The sequence below is a fragment of the Pristiophorus japonicus genome, chromosome 15 (genome assembly GCF_044704955.1).
Source record: "Pristiophorus japonicus isolate sPriJap1 chromosome 15, sPriJap1.hap1, whole genome shotgun sequence".
NCBI classification, from domain to species: domain Eukaryota; kingdom Metazoa; phylum Chordata; class Chondrichthyes; family Pristiophoridae; genus Pristiophorus; species Pristiophorus japonicus.
The window spans coordinates 161,650,462-161,666,456 of NC_091991.1; the positions used below are offsets into that span (position 1 = coordinate 161,650,462).

The window sequence follows — 15,995 nt, forward strand, 5'->3', positions numbered from 1 at the left end:
TGGCTGCCATGCTCCACCCTTTGTCTATTATTGGAGGATGAGCCACACCCTGAAGTTTCACAGGAATGTGTAACTGGAACCACCCATCCCAAGGTTTCACTGACTTTGCAAATTGTAATTCGATCCACTTTGACTTCCTGAAGTGACAGAGGACAGAGCTCCCCAGAAGACAATAAGGGTCAGCCGAAGTGCCTTACCCCAGTCCAAGTGCATGCCCCCCCCACCAGCTAAAGTGCCTTAACCCTATCCAAGTGCATGCCTCCCCCAGCCGAAGTGCCTTACCCCAGTGCATCTTCCCCCCCTCCCCCACCATAGATGAGGCATTGTGTATGGATTGTTAACAGGTTTATTGGGTATGAAGTGAATAGTGACAGTATCATGACTTTTGGATATCATCCATTCCAATGATGTCCCTTGTAGGGGGTTGGAAGAACGTGATTCATCTTCCCCACACATGTCTGCCCCACCCCCCCACCCGTGTCTCTCTCTCTCTCCCGCCAGCCTCTCTCACTCCCCCCCAGTCTCTCTCTCCCCCACAACCTCTCTCTCCCCCACCACAGCCTCTCTCTCCCCCCCACCCCCGGCCCCCAGCCTCTCTCTCGCTATCGGGCCCACGCTGGCCGCTCTCAGGGCCCCCCCCCCACCACCCTGCCAGCTGCACTCAGGCCCAGGACCGCCGATATCAGGGAGGGAGCGAGTCGATGAGGGAGCAATTCGGGGCCTAGCGAGGGAGCAAGTCGGGGCCTAGCGAGGGAGCAAGTCGGGGCCTAGCGAGGGAGCAAGTCGGGGCCTAGCGAGGGAGCAAGTCGGGGCCTAGCGAGAGACTGTCCTCGGGGAATCAGCGGTGGAAGATAATCGGGGCCTGAGCAGAGTCTCGGGTCTCAGGTCCTGCTTCTCGGCATCACGTGAAGGGAATAATTCAGGGCCTGCGGGGGGTGGGGGAGGCAGAGGTGGAGCTTGACAGGGGGCTGGGCTTATTGTCTGTCAGTCAAAAAAGTGCAGTACAAATAATTATTTTGTTTTTCAATACTATAATTGAAAATACTTTTCCAGTTTGGGCAAAAAAAAACACAAACCACTTGCCACTTCAGCACAATTTGAAATGTGCTTTATAGCACTTACCAACATAATGCATGTCCTTGTTGGTGTCTGCTCTCCTGCTCTAAACACCTGGACATTCACAGTCACAATGTCTGAGGCACTATTTCTCGTCCTCCCCACGAGTTTCCCCATTAGCAGCCTCAGTCTAATCTGTGGCTATTGTAGCATCTCAAAAACAAAGAGTGAGTTTGTCCTAATGGTCCTGATTCCTGAGGCAGAAATAATTGGCTGTGCATACCACGAACAGATGAACTGATTAGTAGGGACCCCCCCCCCCACCCGCCCCCGAGGCCAACTTAAATCCTCATCAACCAAGATTTCAATTATTTTGGTTTGTGGAGTATAATTTATGTAATACTTTTTGAAATAACACAAGGTTTTTTCCTCAGTGACTGTGCAATTATAAATGCTTACTTTTTTTTTGCTGAACTCTGTACTTCTCATCACTTACATAATTTGAAACCCAAAAATGAATACCGACATATCATCATCATAGGCCGTCCCTCATATCGAGGATGGCTTGCTTCCACGCCAAAAAGGATAAGTTCACAGGTGTTTCAATGAAGGACCGAATATTCCAGGTCCCGAACTACATCTTGAAGGGTGGAAGATGCCTGTGCGTGGATTCTTTTAACGTGGAGGGACCGTTGCACACCAGCCACCACACGGGCTTGACAGAGCTAGGTTTTGGTCCAGTGGCAAGGATTAACCAAGACGACTGGAGACCTGCTCTGCTGCACCGACCTAGTGCGCACACGTGTCGCAGTGTGGGCTGGTCCGTGCTGCCCCTGGGCCCTCGCCTCTCCTGGGCTCCAGACTCAGGCCTCTCCTTGGCCCCGGTCACTTCCTTCTACAAACTCTTGCTGCTCCTCCGCCCCTCCTGCTGTGCCTGCCCGCACTGCAATCAGCGACCTGGCTTCGCATTGTCGCCCTCCTGCAGTGGTATACCGCCACACGCTGCTCCCTCTGATGGCCCCGGCCTGCTGATGGTCTTGCAGGCCGGGACCGCACCGATTTCCGGGCCAGGCTGGGCCAGGCCGGGCTGGGCCAGGCCGCGCATGCTGCTCCTTCTAATGCAGCCTTTCAACCTACATATACAAACAACTGTATGTCAGGTTTCCACTTGAGAACAAAGAACAGCTGACATTGGTCACTTTATTCCACTTAAATTGCACTTACTGTTGAATAATCAAAGCAATATTGATGAATGGTATGGAGAAGCCTACAAACTAGGCACTCTTGCTACCCAGCTGAAAATCAGGCTGCCACCTTGCTGGTTTTTCATTGGCGCAGTCGAGTTTTATAAAAATTGATGTCAGTTTCTGGTTGAAGTGAACCCATCTGCTCCCGTTGCTGACATTGACATCACCTTGACAGCAAAGCATCTCAACTTCACCATTCCTGCTCCTTCTTGCTGGCTGATCCATGCCAGCTAATTCTGGGGCTTGTCTCCTTCCCAGCCCAAGCCGTGCCGCACTCACCCATGCCTGGATTTTACCTGCAATAAACCTTACTTTAGCTACTGAGGAGCAGGCACTCTGCTTTGGTTGGGGCAGTGCAGGTACAGCGTCGAGAATCCAGAAGTCTCGGAACCAAGGCCGCTCCGGATTCGATGTACTTCCGGACTTCGGAACTTTTTTCGGGCCGAGGTAAGGAGCGGGCAGCCGAGGGAAGGAGCGGTGAGTCTGGCGGGCGGCGGGACCTGGGGAGTCGGCGGTGGCCCGAGGCGGGAGAGTCCAGAGGCAGAGCGGCGGCAGGTCCGGATTCCGGAACATTTTCCAGATTCCGGACGACCCCGTCACAGATCGTCCCAGTGTCCGGATTCCAGAACTCCTGATTCTTGACACTGTACCTGTAATAGGAATAGAGTGTGTGCATACTGCATGACGATACATATGAAATCATTAGTTGAGCCGTAGTATAATTCATTGTTTAACTGTGAGAGTGTATGCAAGACATGTAGAGAAAGAGAAAGAAAGAGAGAAAGAAAGAAAGAGAGAAAGAGGGAAAGAGAGGAAGAAAGAGAAAGAAAGAAGGGAGGGAGGAAGGGAGGAAGGAAGGAAGGAAGGGAGAGGGAGACAGACAGAGAGAGAGAAATTGAATTTCAGCGAGCTTTCCAGAGACAATGGAAGGTGTACAAAAGAGGCGACAATGGGAAGGAGAGTGACAGAAAGAGGGAGAGAGAATGACTGAGAAAAGGTCACAGAGATATAAGCACAAGAGAAAGTGAAATAAACGAAATTGGATGAACGGGAAGAATGAGAGAGTGGGAGACAAGCAGAGACAATTACAGGGAAGAGAGAGAACGATGATATATATTGTCTGTGAACTGTGTCACAGGAGATCAGCGAGCGAGTGAAAATGCTGGCTAGAAAATCCCAAGATTCAATCGTGCCAAAACTAGCTGAGTTTGATCAGTTCTCACCTGGGCACTGGATGGGAGTGCCGTGTGGAAACACGTTAATGGGTGTAAGGAAAAACTGATACTTCACCTTATTGCACTTAAATTGCACGTACTGTTGATCAATTGGAGACCTACAGGGTCTGGAAAACCTGCAGCTTCAACCCTCTTGTCTCCCCAGCTAAAAGTAGGGTTTTCAATGGCATAACCTTTTTAAAATTGACATTAGTTGCTGGTTGAGAGTTTTAACCAACAAGGTCGCAGTTATTTTGTCGAATGTCCACTCACACTGATTGGTGTGATTGACACTTCAGGAAGGCAGATGCTGAATATATGCCGTTGGGCTATTGAAGATGTTGGGTGATATGAGTACACCCAGAGACTGTATTAACCCCGCCCCCCCCCCCACCCCCATCCCCCCCTCTGCACAGTTGCTTTCTGGATCTAGAAAAAAAAAAGAAGAGAGGCAAAGGGAACCAATTGCATCTGTACAGATTTTATACAATACAATAGTCGCTGGTATTCAGGGCAGTGTGATCATCCAGTGAAAGCAACAGGAAAACTCTGGACAAGGAAACATCCACCTTCAATTAATTGTTTGGCAGTGTTGCGAAACTGAATATGTTTTTGGAAGCTGGAATTCATGCACAATGTTTACCCTTAGCTTCACATCGGTATCAGTTTTGTTAGCAGCCAATTAAGAAAAAGCTCAGCGAGATACATGCGATATTAGTATCTTTATACAGTTTTAGGTGTTTGTGACACAAAAGGCACTTTATACATAAGAACATAAGAAGTAGGAGCAGGAGTAGGCCATACGGCCCCTCGAGCTTGCTCCACCATTTAATACAATCATGGCTGATCCAATCATGGACTCAGGTCCACTTCCCTGCCGGCTCCCCATAACCCCTTATTCCCTTATTCCCTTATGCTTCTTATCATTCTAAAAACTGGCTACATTTACAGAGTGAAGAGGAAAATGAATTTCTAATGATCCATTGGAAAAGTTTATTTAAATCTAAGTTATTCTAATTAGTTGTCTTGGTCTTGAAATAAATATTTTTTTTTATTATTCATAGAAACATAGAAACATAGAAACATAGAAAATGGTGATGCAGGCCCTACGCGCCTGCATCACCATTCAATAAGATCATGGCTAATCATTCACCTCAGTACCCCTTTCCTGCTTTCTCTCCATATCCCTTGATCCCTTTAGCAGTAAGGGCCATATCCAACTGCCTCTTGAATATATCTAACGAACTGGCATCAACAACTCTCTGCGGAAGAGAATTCCACAGGTTAACAACTCTCTGAGTGAAGAAGTTTCTCCTCATCTCAGTCCTAAATGGCTTACCCCTTATCCTTAGACTGTGACCCTTGGTTCTGGACTCTCCCAACATCGGGAACATTCTTCCTGCATCTAACCTGTCCAGTCCCGTCAGAATTTTATATGTTTCTATGACGGGATGTGGGATGCCGGCAAGGCCAGCATTTATTGCCCATCCCTAATTGTCCTCAAAAATGTGGTGGTGAGCACCTTTCTAGGCCATTTCAGAGAGCAATTAAAAGTCAACGACATTGCTGTGGGTCTGGAGTCACATATAGGCCAGACCGGGTAAGGACGGCAGATTTCCTTCCCTAAAGGACATTAGTGAACCAGATGGGGTTTAAACGACAAAACAGTAGTTTCGTGGTCACCATTACTGATACTAGCTTTTCATTCCAGGTTTATTTAATTGAATTTTAATTCCCCAGCTGCCGTGATAGGATTGGAACTCATTGATCATCAGCCCAGGCTTCTGGATTACGACAAAAGCAAAATACTGCAGATGCTGAAAATCTGAAATAAAAACAGAAAATGCGGGAAACACTCAGCAGGTCAGTCAGAAACTGTGGGGAGAGATGACCCTTCATCGACCTGAAACATTAGCTCTGTTTCTCTGGATTACTAGTCCAGTAACATAACCACAATGCTACCGTACCCAAAATATATACAAATCTGATGTCATTTGGACCAGGCAGGAGGACTTCAATGGCAAGTTACTTTGCAGTCGGCCATGTCCAAGTGCTACAGATTGAATAAGAAATACAAGTTCAAAACTGTGAAGCAAGGAATAGTTCACAATGTCATCATCATAGGCAGTCCCTCGAAATCGAGGAAGACTTGCTTCCACTCTAAAAATGAGTCCTTAGGTGACTGAACAGTCCAATACGGGAATTACAGTCGCTGTCACAGATGGGACAGACAGCCGTTGAAGGAAAGGGTGGGTGGGACTGGTTTGCCGCACGCTCTTTCCGCTGCCTGCGCTTGATTTCTGCATGCTCTCGGCGACGAGACTCGAGGTGCTCAGCGCCCTCCCGGATGCACTTTCTCCACTTAGGGCGGTCTTTGGCCAGGGACTCCCAGGTGTCGGTGGGGATGTTGCATTTTATCAAGGAGGCTTTGAGGGTGTCCTTGAAACATTTCCTCTGCCCACCTGGGGCTCGCTTGCCGTGTAGGAGTTCCGAGTAGAGCACTTGCTTTGGGAGTCTTGTGTCAAGCATGCGAACAATGTGGCCTGTCCAGCGGAGCTGGTAGAGTATGGTCTATTCTTTGCTGGGGTTTTTTTAAACTGACAAACATGTTGATCTTTTATCTTTTTCTGGATGCAAAAACAAAGTGAAAAATCTTCGAGCCTTCAGCTGGGGAAGAGGTGATAGCCAACGTTCCCCGGAAGGTGTGAGGGCATGCACCAATCCAGAGGTCCCGTGCGGGCTGCTCACAAGCTGGGAGAGATACCATGTTTGCGCAACTGTGTGGCAAATTTAAAGGGACCGCACACGGAAAAATAAATTAGAGGGAGCATTGGTGATACCCCTTCCTGGCTTCCTCTCTACTTATCTGGCTAGTATTTATTCCACTGTGGAAGTTATATGGGTGGGGGGGGGGGCAACGGGGGATTTTAACATGTGTTTGAATTTTATGAAAACTCACCAAGCATTAACAACATATTTATGGTACAAATTGACTTTAGCAAAATTTTGACTGCATCAGGCATGGTGAAATTCTGTGCGATCAGTAACAGGAAAGCCAATTACCTGATCATCCACTTTATGTGCTATGATGGTGGCTCCTTCATCAAGTTCCGACTCGTTGATGGAACGAATTCGAAGAGCCACCTGCAAATATGCAATCAGAAGTACAATTCACATATTCATATTGCACGGCTAGAACTCTATACAGTGGCTGTGTATTATATGTCATACTGCATGACATTTTCTATACATTAGTTTTTGATCAAATGCACAAATCCAGTTTCACTGACAACACGGAAAGGTCATCCTTATTGCCCCTATGAGGAAACTTTGGTTTTAACACTGTAGAGTGTGACAAACACTACAATTATCGATAAATAAAATGATGCGGTGTATTGCAGGACTATACAATGGCACCTCTCCAGTGCTCTGGACGTAGTAGTTACAGATCTTACTCAATGATTACTAAATCTAACCAAATATTAAATAGGAGAGAAAAATAAAGCAAGCACTAATAGATGACAAAAATGTTCTGGTTGCTGGTCATATTCACTTATCAGCATGCTGCTCCTTTTATATACAATATCTGAAATATAAACAAATCTACTTTCACTCGAATATGGGAAAAACAGTAACTGGAGCTAGTATTTATATATGTAAAAAACAAGCATGTACGTTGCTTCAACTCTATCTATTCTCCACCTATTTAATTATATATATATATTACAAAAATCATTTAAGTTGTTTAATGTATTCGAATCCCAGCATTATCGTGAAGTACAGTCAAATGAAACCAGCTTGATTTAAAACAGTTTTGTGAATAATTGAGTGAGTTATATTGTGCACAGAGTGGAGGCCCCGACCTGCGTGACAACACCAGCGGCAGGTTGGGGCCATAAAAGGAGCAGCGAACGGCAGCCTGGGAGCAGCGTGGAGGCAGCAGCACGAGCTGCGACGGCAGCGAAGAATGACGTCATCAAAGTCCAGGTCGGTGATTGGAGCGTGGGTAGATACAGCAGGAGCGGCGAGAGACTGTGGAGGGATGTGATCGGGGCCCAGGGAAGGCGTGAGTTCGAGGCTAGAAGAGGCGAGGGCCCAGAGGAGGCACGGGCCAGCCCACACTGCGATATGTGCGCGCACTAGGCCCATGCAGCAGAGCTGGTCTCCAGTCGTCCTGGTTAATCCTTGCCACTGGACCAAGACCTAGCTCTGTCAAGCCTGTGTGGTGGCTGGTGTGCAACGGCCACCACACGTTAAAAATAAATCCACGGCATCTCCCACCCTTCAGGATGTAGTTCAGGACCTGGCATTTTAGGTCCTTCATTGGAGTATAAAAGCAGGGAAGTCTTGCTACTGTTATACAGGATATTGGTGAGGCCACACCTGGAATATTGCGTGCAGTTTTGGTTTCCATATTTACGAAAAGATATACTTGCTTTGTAGGCAGTTCAGACAAGGTTCACTAGGTTGATTCCGGGGATGAGGGGGTTGACTTATGAGGAAAGGTTGAGTAGGTTGGGCCTCTATTCATTGGAATTCAGAAGAATGAGAGGTGATCGTATTGAAATGTATAAGATTATGAGGGGGCTTGACAAGGTGGATGCAGAGAGGATGTTTCCACTGATGGGGGAGACTAGAACTAGAGGGCATGATCTTAGAATAAGGGGCCGCCCATTTAAAACAGAGATGAGGAAAAATTTCTTCTCTCAGAGGATTGTAAATCTGTGGAATTCGCTGCCTCAGAGAGCTGTGGAAGCTGGGACATTGAATATATTTAAGACCGAAATAGACAGTTTCTTAAACTATAAGGGAATAAGAGGTTAGGGAGAGCGGGCAGGGAAGTGGAGCTAAGTCCATGATCGGACCGGCCATGATCTTATTGAATGGCGGAGCAGGCTCGAGGGGCCGTATGGCCTACTCCTGTTCCTATTTCTTATGTTCTTATAACACCTGCGAACTTATCCTTTCTGGCGTGGAAGCAAGTCATCCTCGATTCGAGGGATTGCCTATGATGATGATGTATAATTACAGAAAGCATTCTCCTTTGCCTTTTCCAGCTAACATTATAAAGCATCCCTATTACACTAGTGTGATTTTTCTTCTCTATTTTTATTCTATTTCATATGGTCTCTGAGTTAGATGGTCAGTTTAATTGCAATTTTTGATGAATTAAGTGTCTTTTCCCTTGTAAACCTAAAGCGGTTTGAGTCTTGGTTGAACACACAATGGCCCAAACCCTTCCCCATGTGATTAAACACCTGGCAGAGAGAAGAGATACATCGGTCTTGATTGGATTCCTATCCAGTTCGCTAACACACTCCATTACCCACTTCCCAGTGGAAAAGTGTATTAAACATTGTAATAACACACTAACCAACAGCAATTATTAGAAATACAGTGCATAGTACTGAACCCACACCAACTGCTAAGCCACTGAGATTAGAAATGTGGGGTTTCTGAACATAGCCCCACACAATGCGATTCTGATCTCACTGTGCTGTTCTGGGAAGGCACAAAGCACAGGCAACAGGGATAAAGGGAAATTTAACGGGAGAGTCATCCCCGGCAGATCTTGGATGCCTCCTAGCAAACAGTTTGAGAACAACATAGATAGAAGCAATGAAGGACATTTCTGACCAGTCTCCATGGTCATAGTGCATGATAAGGGGAAGCCAAGAGAAGGGGAGGAAAAATAGCTTAGAAAGAGGGAGTCTCACCCTCAATAAAACAATTACTGTGTAGAATCCCAGTTGACAAATAGTATCAAAGTGCATTGAGGCATTATCCTTTCTAGTGTCTGTTGAGAGATTGCTGCTACACTTCTTTGTAATGGAATATTGTATTTTTAGACATAAGAAGAATGAGGCCCAGAACAACGCTGTTGACCAGTCCTGTTTTACACTTCAGCTGGTCATAACATAAAACTGATTTTTATAATTGTGTGACTGAAAACTATAGGGAAGTTCTGGGGTGTCTGGGAGGGGTAGCACCTCTGACAGTGGACTTGTCGTGCTCTTCGGAGTAGTTCCTCTGCCTTGGTCCCCACCTGGCATCCAACTCTCATCTGTGGCTCCAAGTAGCTTTAGCACGCACAGCGGCCACACCCCGGTAAACTACTTCGACAGGCAGGCTAAACCAGATGAGGGTAGCCCATGGGTATTATCCCTCGGTGACTTTCGGGACCTGCTCACCCCAGCATGTGAAATCTGTTGCGGTGGATTGGGTGGAGGAAATCAAGTTTGATCCAACGGCCATGAAGATGGAACAGCAATTCACTGTGGAGTGTTTCGGGCATGGCAGAGCACGAAAGACGTCATGGCCATCCACTGCAGCCAACAAAGCCTTCAGTTGTACCAAATCTTGGGCCACTGAAACCCGGCTTCTGCGGAGGAGAGAGTGGGACCGCCCCTGTGCACCGGTCTTCCCACTTTAAAAGCATCTATGCACAGGTTTGTGCTAACCATCATCCAACATACCAAGTCCTGCAGCGATGGGGGAGGGGTGAAGCGACAGGTGGAGGTGATCACTGGGAGTCGTAGCCTCAAACCTGCACGTAGGCGGCCTGTGGGCAAGTGGTCGTTTGACTCTGTATCCAGGGCAGCAGAGGAACCCGGCAGCACCCCAGGCGACTGAGCAGCCCTCTTTAGGACAGCACTGCTCACCCTTTATAAGGGAGGGGCCTAGAAAAGGTGGCCCAAACATTGCCTGCCCTTCCATTAACTGGCCAGTTTACCGCGGCTGGCAGCTCAACCCAATCTGCGGTCGAAAATACAGCAACAGCCGAAAACTTCATAACACAAGAAAACTTCTTCTCGGACAATGGAACGTTCGCACACTCTTAGACAGAGCTGACACTACAAGACCGGAAAGAAGGACTGCCCTTATTGTCAGAGAGCTGCAGCGTTATAACATCGATATAGCAGCTCTGAGTGAGACAAGACTTGCAGAGGAGGGCTGCGTGAGTGAACTAGGTAGCGACTATACTTTCTATTGGAAAGGCAAGGCAGAGAATGAGAATAAGATTCCACGGCAGTGAAGACTTCTCTTATGCAACAGTTTCCGAATCTGCCTGAAGGGATTAACGAAAGACTTATGAAAGTGCGTTTCCCCCTGAATGCCAAGCGCCACATCACCATTATAAGTGTTTATGCACCCACCCTTCCAAGTCCCGATGAGATGAAAGAGAGGTTCTATGAAGATCTAGACAGACTGGTCAGGTCCACACCTGCTGGGGACAAGTTGATCATCCTGGGTGATTTCAACACAAGAGTTGGAAAAGACAGCAAGCACTGGAAGGGAGTCACTGGACAGCACGGCACAGGAAAATTAAACAGTAATGGCCTCCTCCTCTTGAGTATGTGCGCGGAGAATGACGTGACTATCACAAATACTCTATTCAGGCAGGCTGACAAGTACAAAACAACTTGGATGCACCCCAGGTCTAAGCAATGGCACATGATAGATCATGTCATTGTAAGAAGGCGAGATATTAAGGATGTAAAGATCACAAGAGCCATGCGGGGAGCAGAATACTGGACAGATCACCGTCTAGTCAGATCCATTCTTCAGCTGTACATTGCTCCACTTCAGCGCAAGCGTCCAAAACCGAGCAGAAGTGCCTTTAACACAGCTCAGTGCTACTGTGAGCAGTTCCAGGATGACCTCAATAACAGGCTGATGTCTCACGGACCGCTCACTGGCAACACCACACAGAAGTGGACAAAGCTCAAACAGATGGTGACAGACTCAGCAAAGACAACTCTTGGACTTAAAAAGAAGTTACACCAAGACTGGTTCGATGAAAACAACGTTGAGATCTGCAAGATGCTGGATGAAAAGAAAAAAGCATACCTAGAATGGCAAAATAACCCTTCCTCAATTTCCAAGAGGGACCGCTACATGCAGAGCAAAGCACAAAGAGACCTTCGCCAGATGCAAGATAAATGGTGGCAGACGAAAGCAGAGGAAGTGGAACATTATGCTGAAACTTACAATACAAAGATGTTCTTCAGCGTCAGTCTATGGACCATCAAAACCCAGTACTACTCCACTCCTTTCAGCAGATGGCAACACTTTGATCAAAGACAGGACTGGCATAAATGAGAGGTGGAGAGAACACTTAAGTAATCTTCTTAATCGACCTTCAACAGTGAACGAAGAAGCACTTGACTCCATACCCCAGCAACCAATCAAAGAAGATCTTGATCTTCCTCCCAGCATGGACGAAGTAAAGAAAGCCATCAACCAGATGAGTACTGGAAAGGCTCCAGGAAAGGATGGTATCCCTGCCGAAATCTACAAGGCAGTAGGCCCAGCAACTCTCGAGGCCTTTCATGACATAATAACTAGCATCAGGGAAGATGAAGACATGCCACAGGACTTCCTATATGACGCTATGATAGTTTCCCTCTACAAGAACAAGGGCAATAAAGCAGACTGTGGCAACTACAGGGGAATATCGCTTCTGTCCATTGCTGGGAAGATCATCACCCGCAAAGTATTGAACCGACTCATAGCTAGTGTCTCAGAAGTAAATCTTCCAGAAACACAATGTGGCTTTCGACCTGGTCGGAGCACAGCGGACATGATCTTTGCACTCAGACAAGAGAAGAAGTGCATTGAGCAGAACGTGGACCTGTACGCTGTATTTATTGACCTCACCAAGGTCTTTGATACTGTCAACAGAGCAGCGCTGTGGTCAATCTTGACGAAACTTGGGTGCCCAAGGAAGTTTGTCCACATCATCGAGCTGTTTCATGACAACATGACAGGTGAAGTGCTCTCAGACGGCACAACCATGGCCCCATTTGCCATCTCAAATGGAGTGAAACAAGGTTGTGTACTCGCTCCAGATCTGTTCAACCTATTCTTTACCTGCGTCTTGAACTATGCCATAAAAGACATGGAGTTTGGGGTCTACCTGAAATATCGATTAGATGGTTCACTGTTCGACCTCCGCCGCCTTGCTGCAAAGACCAAAGTACGGAAACGACTCATCCTAGAGGCACTCTTTGCTGATGACTGCGCCCTTATGGCACACAAGGAGAGTGACCTACAATTCATACTCGGCAAATTTGCTGAGGCAACAGAATTGTTGGCCTAACCATCAGCCTTAGTAAAACCGAGGTTCTCTATCAGCCTGCCCCTGGCACCACAGCACCTGCTCCCACAGTCTTCATCGGCAGTATACAGCTAAAGTCAGTGGACAGCTTCAAGTACCATATCAAGTGACGGGTCCTTGGACAAGGAGACTGATGTAAGGATCTGTAAAGCCAGCCAGGCGCTTGGTCACTTGCGCACTAAGGTGTTGAGTCACCACCACATCCGACTGTCAACTAAACTGTTGGTGTATAGAGCAGTCGTTCTCTCATCTCTCCTTTATGGATGTGAGACCGGGACACCCTACAGGCATCACATCAAAAAGTTGGAAGCTTTCCATATGCGCAGTCTCAGATCTATACTCCACATACGCTGGCAAGACCGGGTATCAAACTTTGAGGTTCTGGAGAGAGCACAATCAACTAGCATCGAGGTGATGATCATGTGAGCCCAGTTCCGGTGGGCTGGACATGTCATCCGCATGGATGAGTCAAGGATCCCTTGTCAGCTTCTTCACGGCGAGCTCTGTGAAGGTCAAAGACACCAGGGGCGCCCCCGCAAGTGCTACAAAGATTGCATCAAGGCTAACCTCCAGTACTGTGGCATCCGACCAAAGGACCTCGAGAATACAGCAGCTAATAAAATCCAGTGGCGAACCCTCACGGGGACTGTCTGCCAGACCTTCGAAGAAAGCCGATGTCAACGCTTGCGGGACACTAGAGATAGACGACATCAGGTGGCAGTACTGTCAGCATCAGGCACATCGAACTTCCCTTGTCCGATGTGCAAGAGACTATGTGCATCCAGAATTGGCCTATACAGCCACTTGAAGACACATGCCATTGATGATTAGCACATCAACGTCTTTGTTGGATATGACAGACTACCAAAATCTAGATATTATAACCCTTAGCACACTTATATACAAGGACTTTAGATCTAGCAACAAGCCAAATTGAATAACTACTTGCATTTACATAGAGTTTTTAATGCAGTAAAATGCCCCAAGGTGCTTCACAGGAGTGTAATCAGCCAAAAATTGACTTAGCCAATGAGGGAGACATTAGGGCAGGTGATCAAACTATTGGTCAAGGCGGTAGGTTTTAAGCAGCATTTTAAAAGGGAAGAGGTGGAGAGGCAGAGAGGTTGGGGGAGAGAATTCCAGATCTCAGGCTCTTCTTCTTAGGCAGTCCCCCAGAGTTGAGGATGACTTGCTTCCACACTAGAATGAGTTCTAAGGTGACTGATGAGACCAATGCGGGATCTACAGTCTCTGTCACAGGTGGGGCAGACGGTGGTTGGAGGGATGGGTGGGTGGGGTGCTTGATTTGTCATATGCTCCTTCCCCTGTTTGTACTTGGCTTCCTCGTGCTCCCGGCAAAGAGACTCGAGGTGTTCGGCGCCTTCCCGGATGCTTCTCCTCCACTTTGAGCAGTCTTGGGCCAGGGATTCCCAAGAGTTGGTGGGGATGTTAAATTTTTTCAGACCCAATACAAGTGCAGACTAGGGTCAAGCAAGGGCTGTGTCATTGCACCAACGCTCTTCTTCAATCTTCCTCGCTGCAATGCTTCACAAGCGGGAAATTGTTCAACCTTCAACGCCTACGGTCCAGATCAAAGGTTGTTCCATCCTCTGTCATCAAATTACAGCAGGCAAATGATGTTTGCATTTGTGCACACTCGGAGTCCGAACTCCAAACCATCGTTGACACCTTCATTGAAGCGTATGAAAGTCTGGGCCTTACATTAAACATCAGTAAGATAAAAGTTCTCTACCAACCTGCCCCCGCCACACAGTACTGCTCCCCGATTATCAAGATCCATGACGAGACCTTGGACAATGTGGATTATTTCCCTTACCTCAGGAGCCTACTTTCAGCAAGAACAGACATCGATGACAAAGTCCAACACCGCCTTCAGTGTGCCAGTGTAGCCTTCGGCTGCCTGAGGAAAAGCGTGTTCGAAGACGAGGATCTCAAACCTGGCACCAAGCTCATGGTCTACAGAGCAGTAGTGATATCCGCCCTCCTATATGCTTCAGAGACATGGACTATGTACAGTAGGCACCTCAAAGCACTGGAGAAGTACCACCAACGCTGCCTCCGCAAGATCCTGCAAATTCACCGGCAGGATAGGCGCACCAATGTCAATGTTCTCTTTCAGGCCAACATCCCCAGCATCGAGGCATTGACCACACTCGATCAGCTTCGATGGGCGGGCCACATTGTCCGCATGCCCGATACTGGACTCCCAAAACAAGCGCTCTACTCTGAGCTCCGTCACAGCAGGTGAGCCCTTGGCGGGCAGAGAAAACACTTCAAGGACACCCTCATAGATATTATAAAATATTGCTGATTAATCTCACATATTCCAGCACACAATGGAAAGGATTGCTTTTTTGAACGGAGGCACCTGATTTAACATAAACCATAATTAAGCTTTCCTGAAAGGTACTGTCCACATACTATATAGCTCATTTGGTGCAAATTTGAGAACATGAATCATTTATTTGACGAACAATGAACCTTTATGTTGTGTATCTCGAAAGCATGCACTCCCATGTTCCGCCACCAGGGAGCGCATCCCCTGAAGTCCCAAGGGATCCCAGCATCCCTTGGGAGCACTGTATATAAGCCGGCCCTAAGGCCTGTTCCTCACTCTGGAGTGTCTTAATAAAGAAAGACTGAGGTCACTGTTATTTTAACCTCCCTGTGTGGAGTCTCATCTGTGTTAGGAACACAATAACTGGCGACGAGTATACGAATCCAACACAAAGATGCAGCAAACTGTGGGCATCCTGGAGAAGTTCTCGGAGGGTGAGGACTGGGAAGCCTATGTCGAATGGCTAGACCAGTACTTTGTAGCCAACGAGCTGGAAGGAGAAGGAAGCGCTGCAAAAAGGAGAGTGGTCCTCCTCACGGTCTGCGGGGCACCGACCTACAGCCTCATGAAGAATCTTCTGGCTCCGGTGAAACCCACAGATAAGTCGTATGAGGAGCTGTGTACACTGGATCGGGAGCATCTTAACCCAAAGGAGAACATGCTAATGGCGAGGTATCGGTTCTACACGTGCCAGCAATCTGAAGGTCAGGAAGTGGCGAGCTACGTCGCCGAGTTAAGGCGACTTGCAGGATAATGTGAGTTTGATGGCTACCTGGAACAGATGCTCAGAGACTGTTTTGTACTGGGCATTGGCCACAAGACCATCCTACGAAAACTTTTGACTGTAGTGACACCGACCCTCAGTAAGGCCATTGCGATAGCACAGGCGTTTATGTCCATCAGTGATAACACCAAACAAATCTCTCAGCACACAAGTGCTAGCACTGTTCATAAATTAACTGGAACTGTGTTAGCGAGCAGAAATGAACAGGGCAGAA

The 15,995-nt window shown here is 47.4% G+C and overlaps 1 protein-coding gene across 1 annotated transcript in view; it reads right to left on the reverse strand.

Annotated features, from left to right (window-relative positions):
- The window catches only part of LOC139281626 (kinesin-like protein KIF19), a 198,148-nt gene extending 183,830 nt beyond the window's left edge, over window positions 1-14,318 (reverse strand). Inside the window, exons 1-3 of the mRNA XM_070901771.1 lie at window positions 14,222-14,318; window positions 10,251-10,273; window positions 6,581-6,661 (exon numbers count right to left, since the gene is read on the reverse strand). Of these exons, the coding sequence (XP_070757872.1) occupies window positions 6,581-6,661; window positions 10,251-10,273; window positions 14,222-14,318 (201 nt within the window). The remainder of the gene's footprint in view (window positions 1-6,580; window positions 6,662-10,250; window positions 10,274-14,221) is intronic.
- Window positions 14,319-15,995: the final 1,677 nt, after the last annotated feature.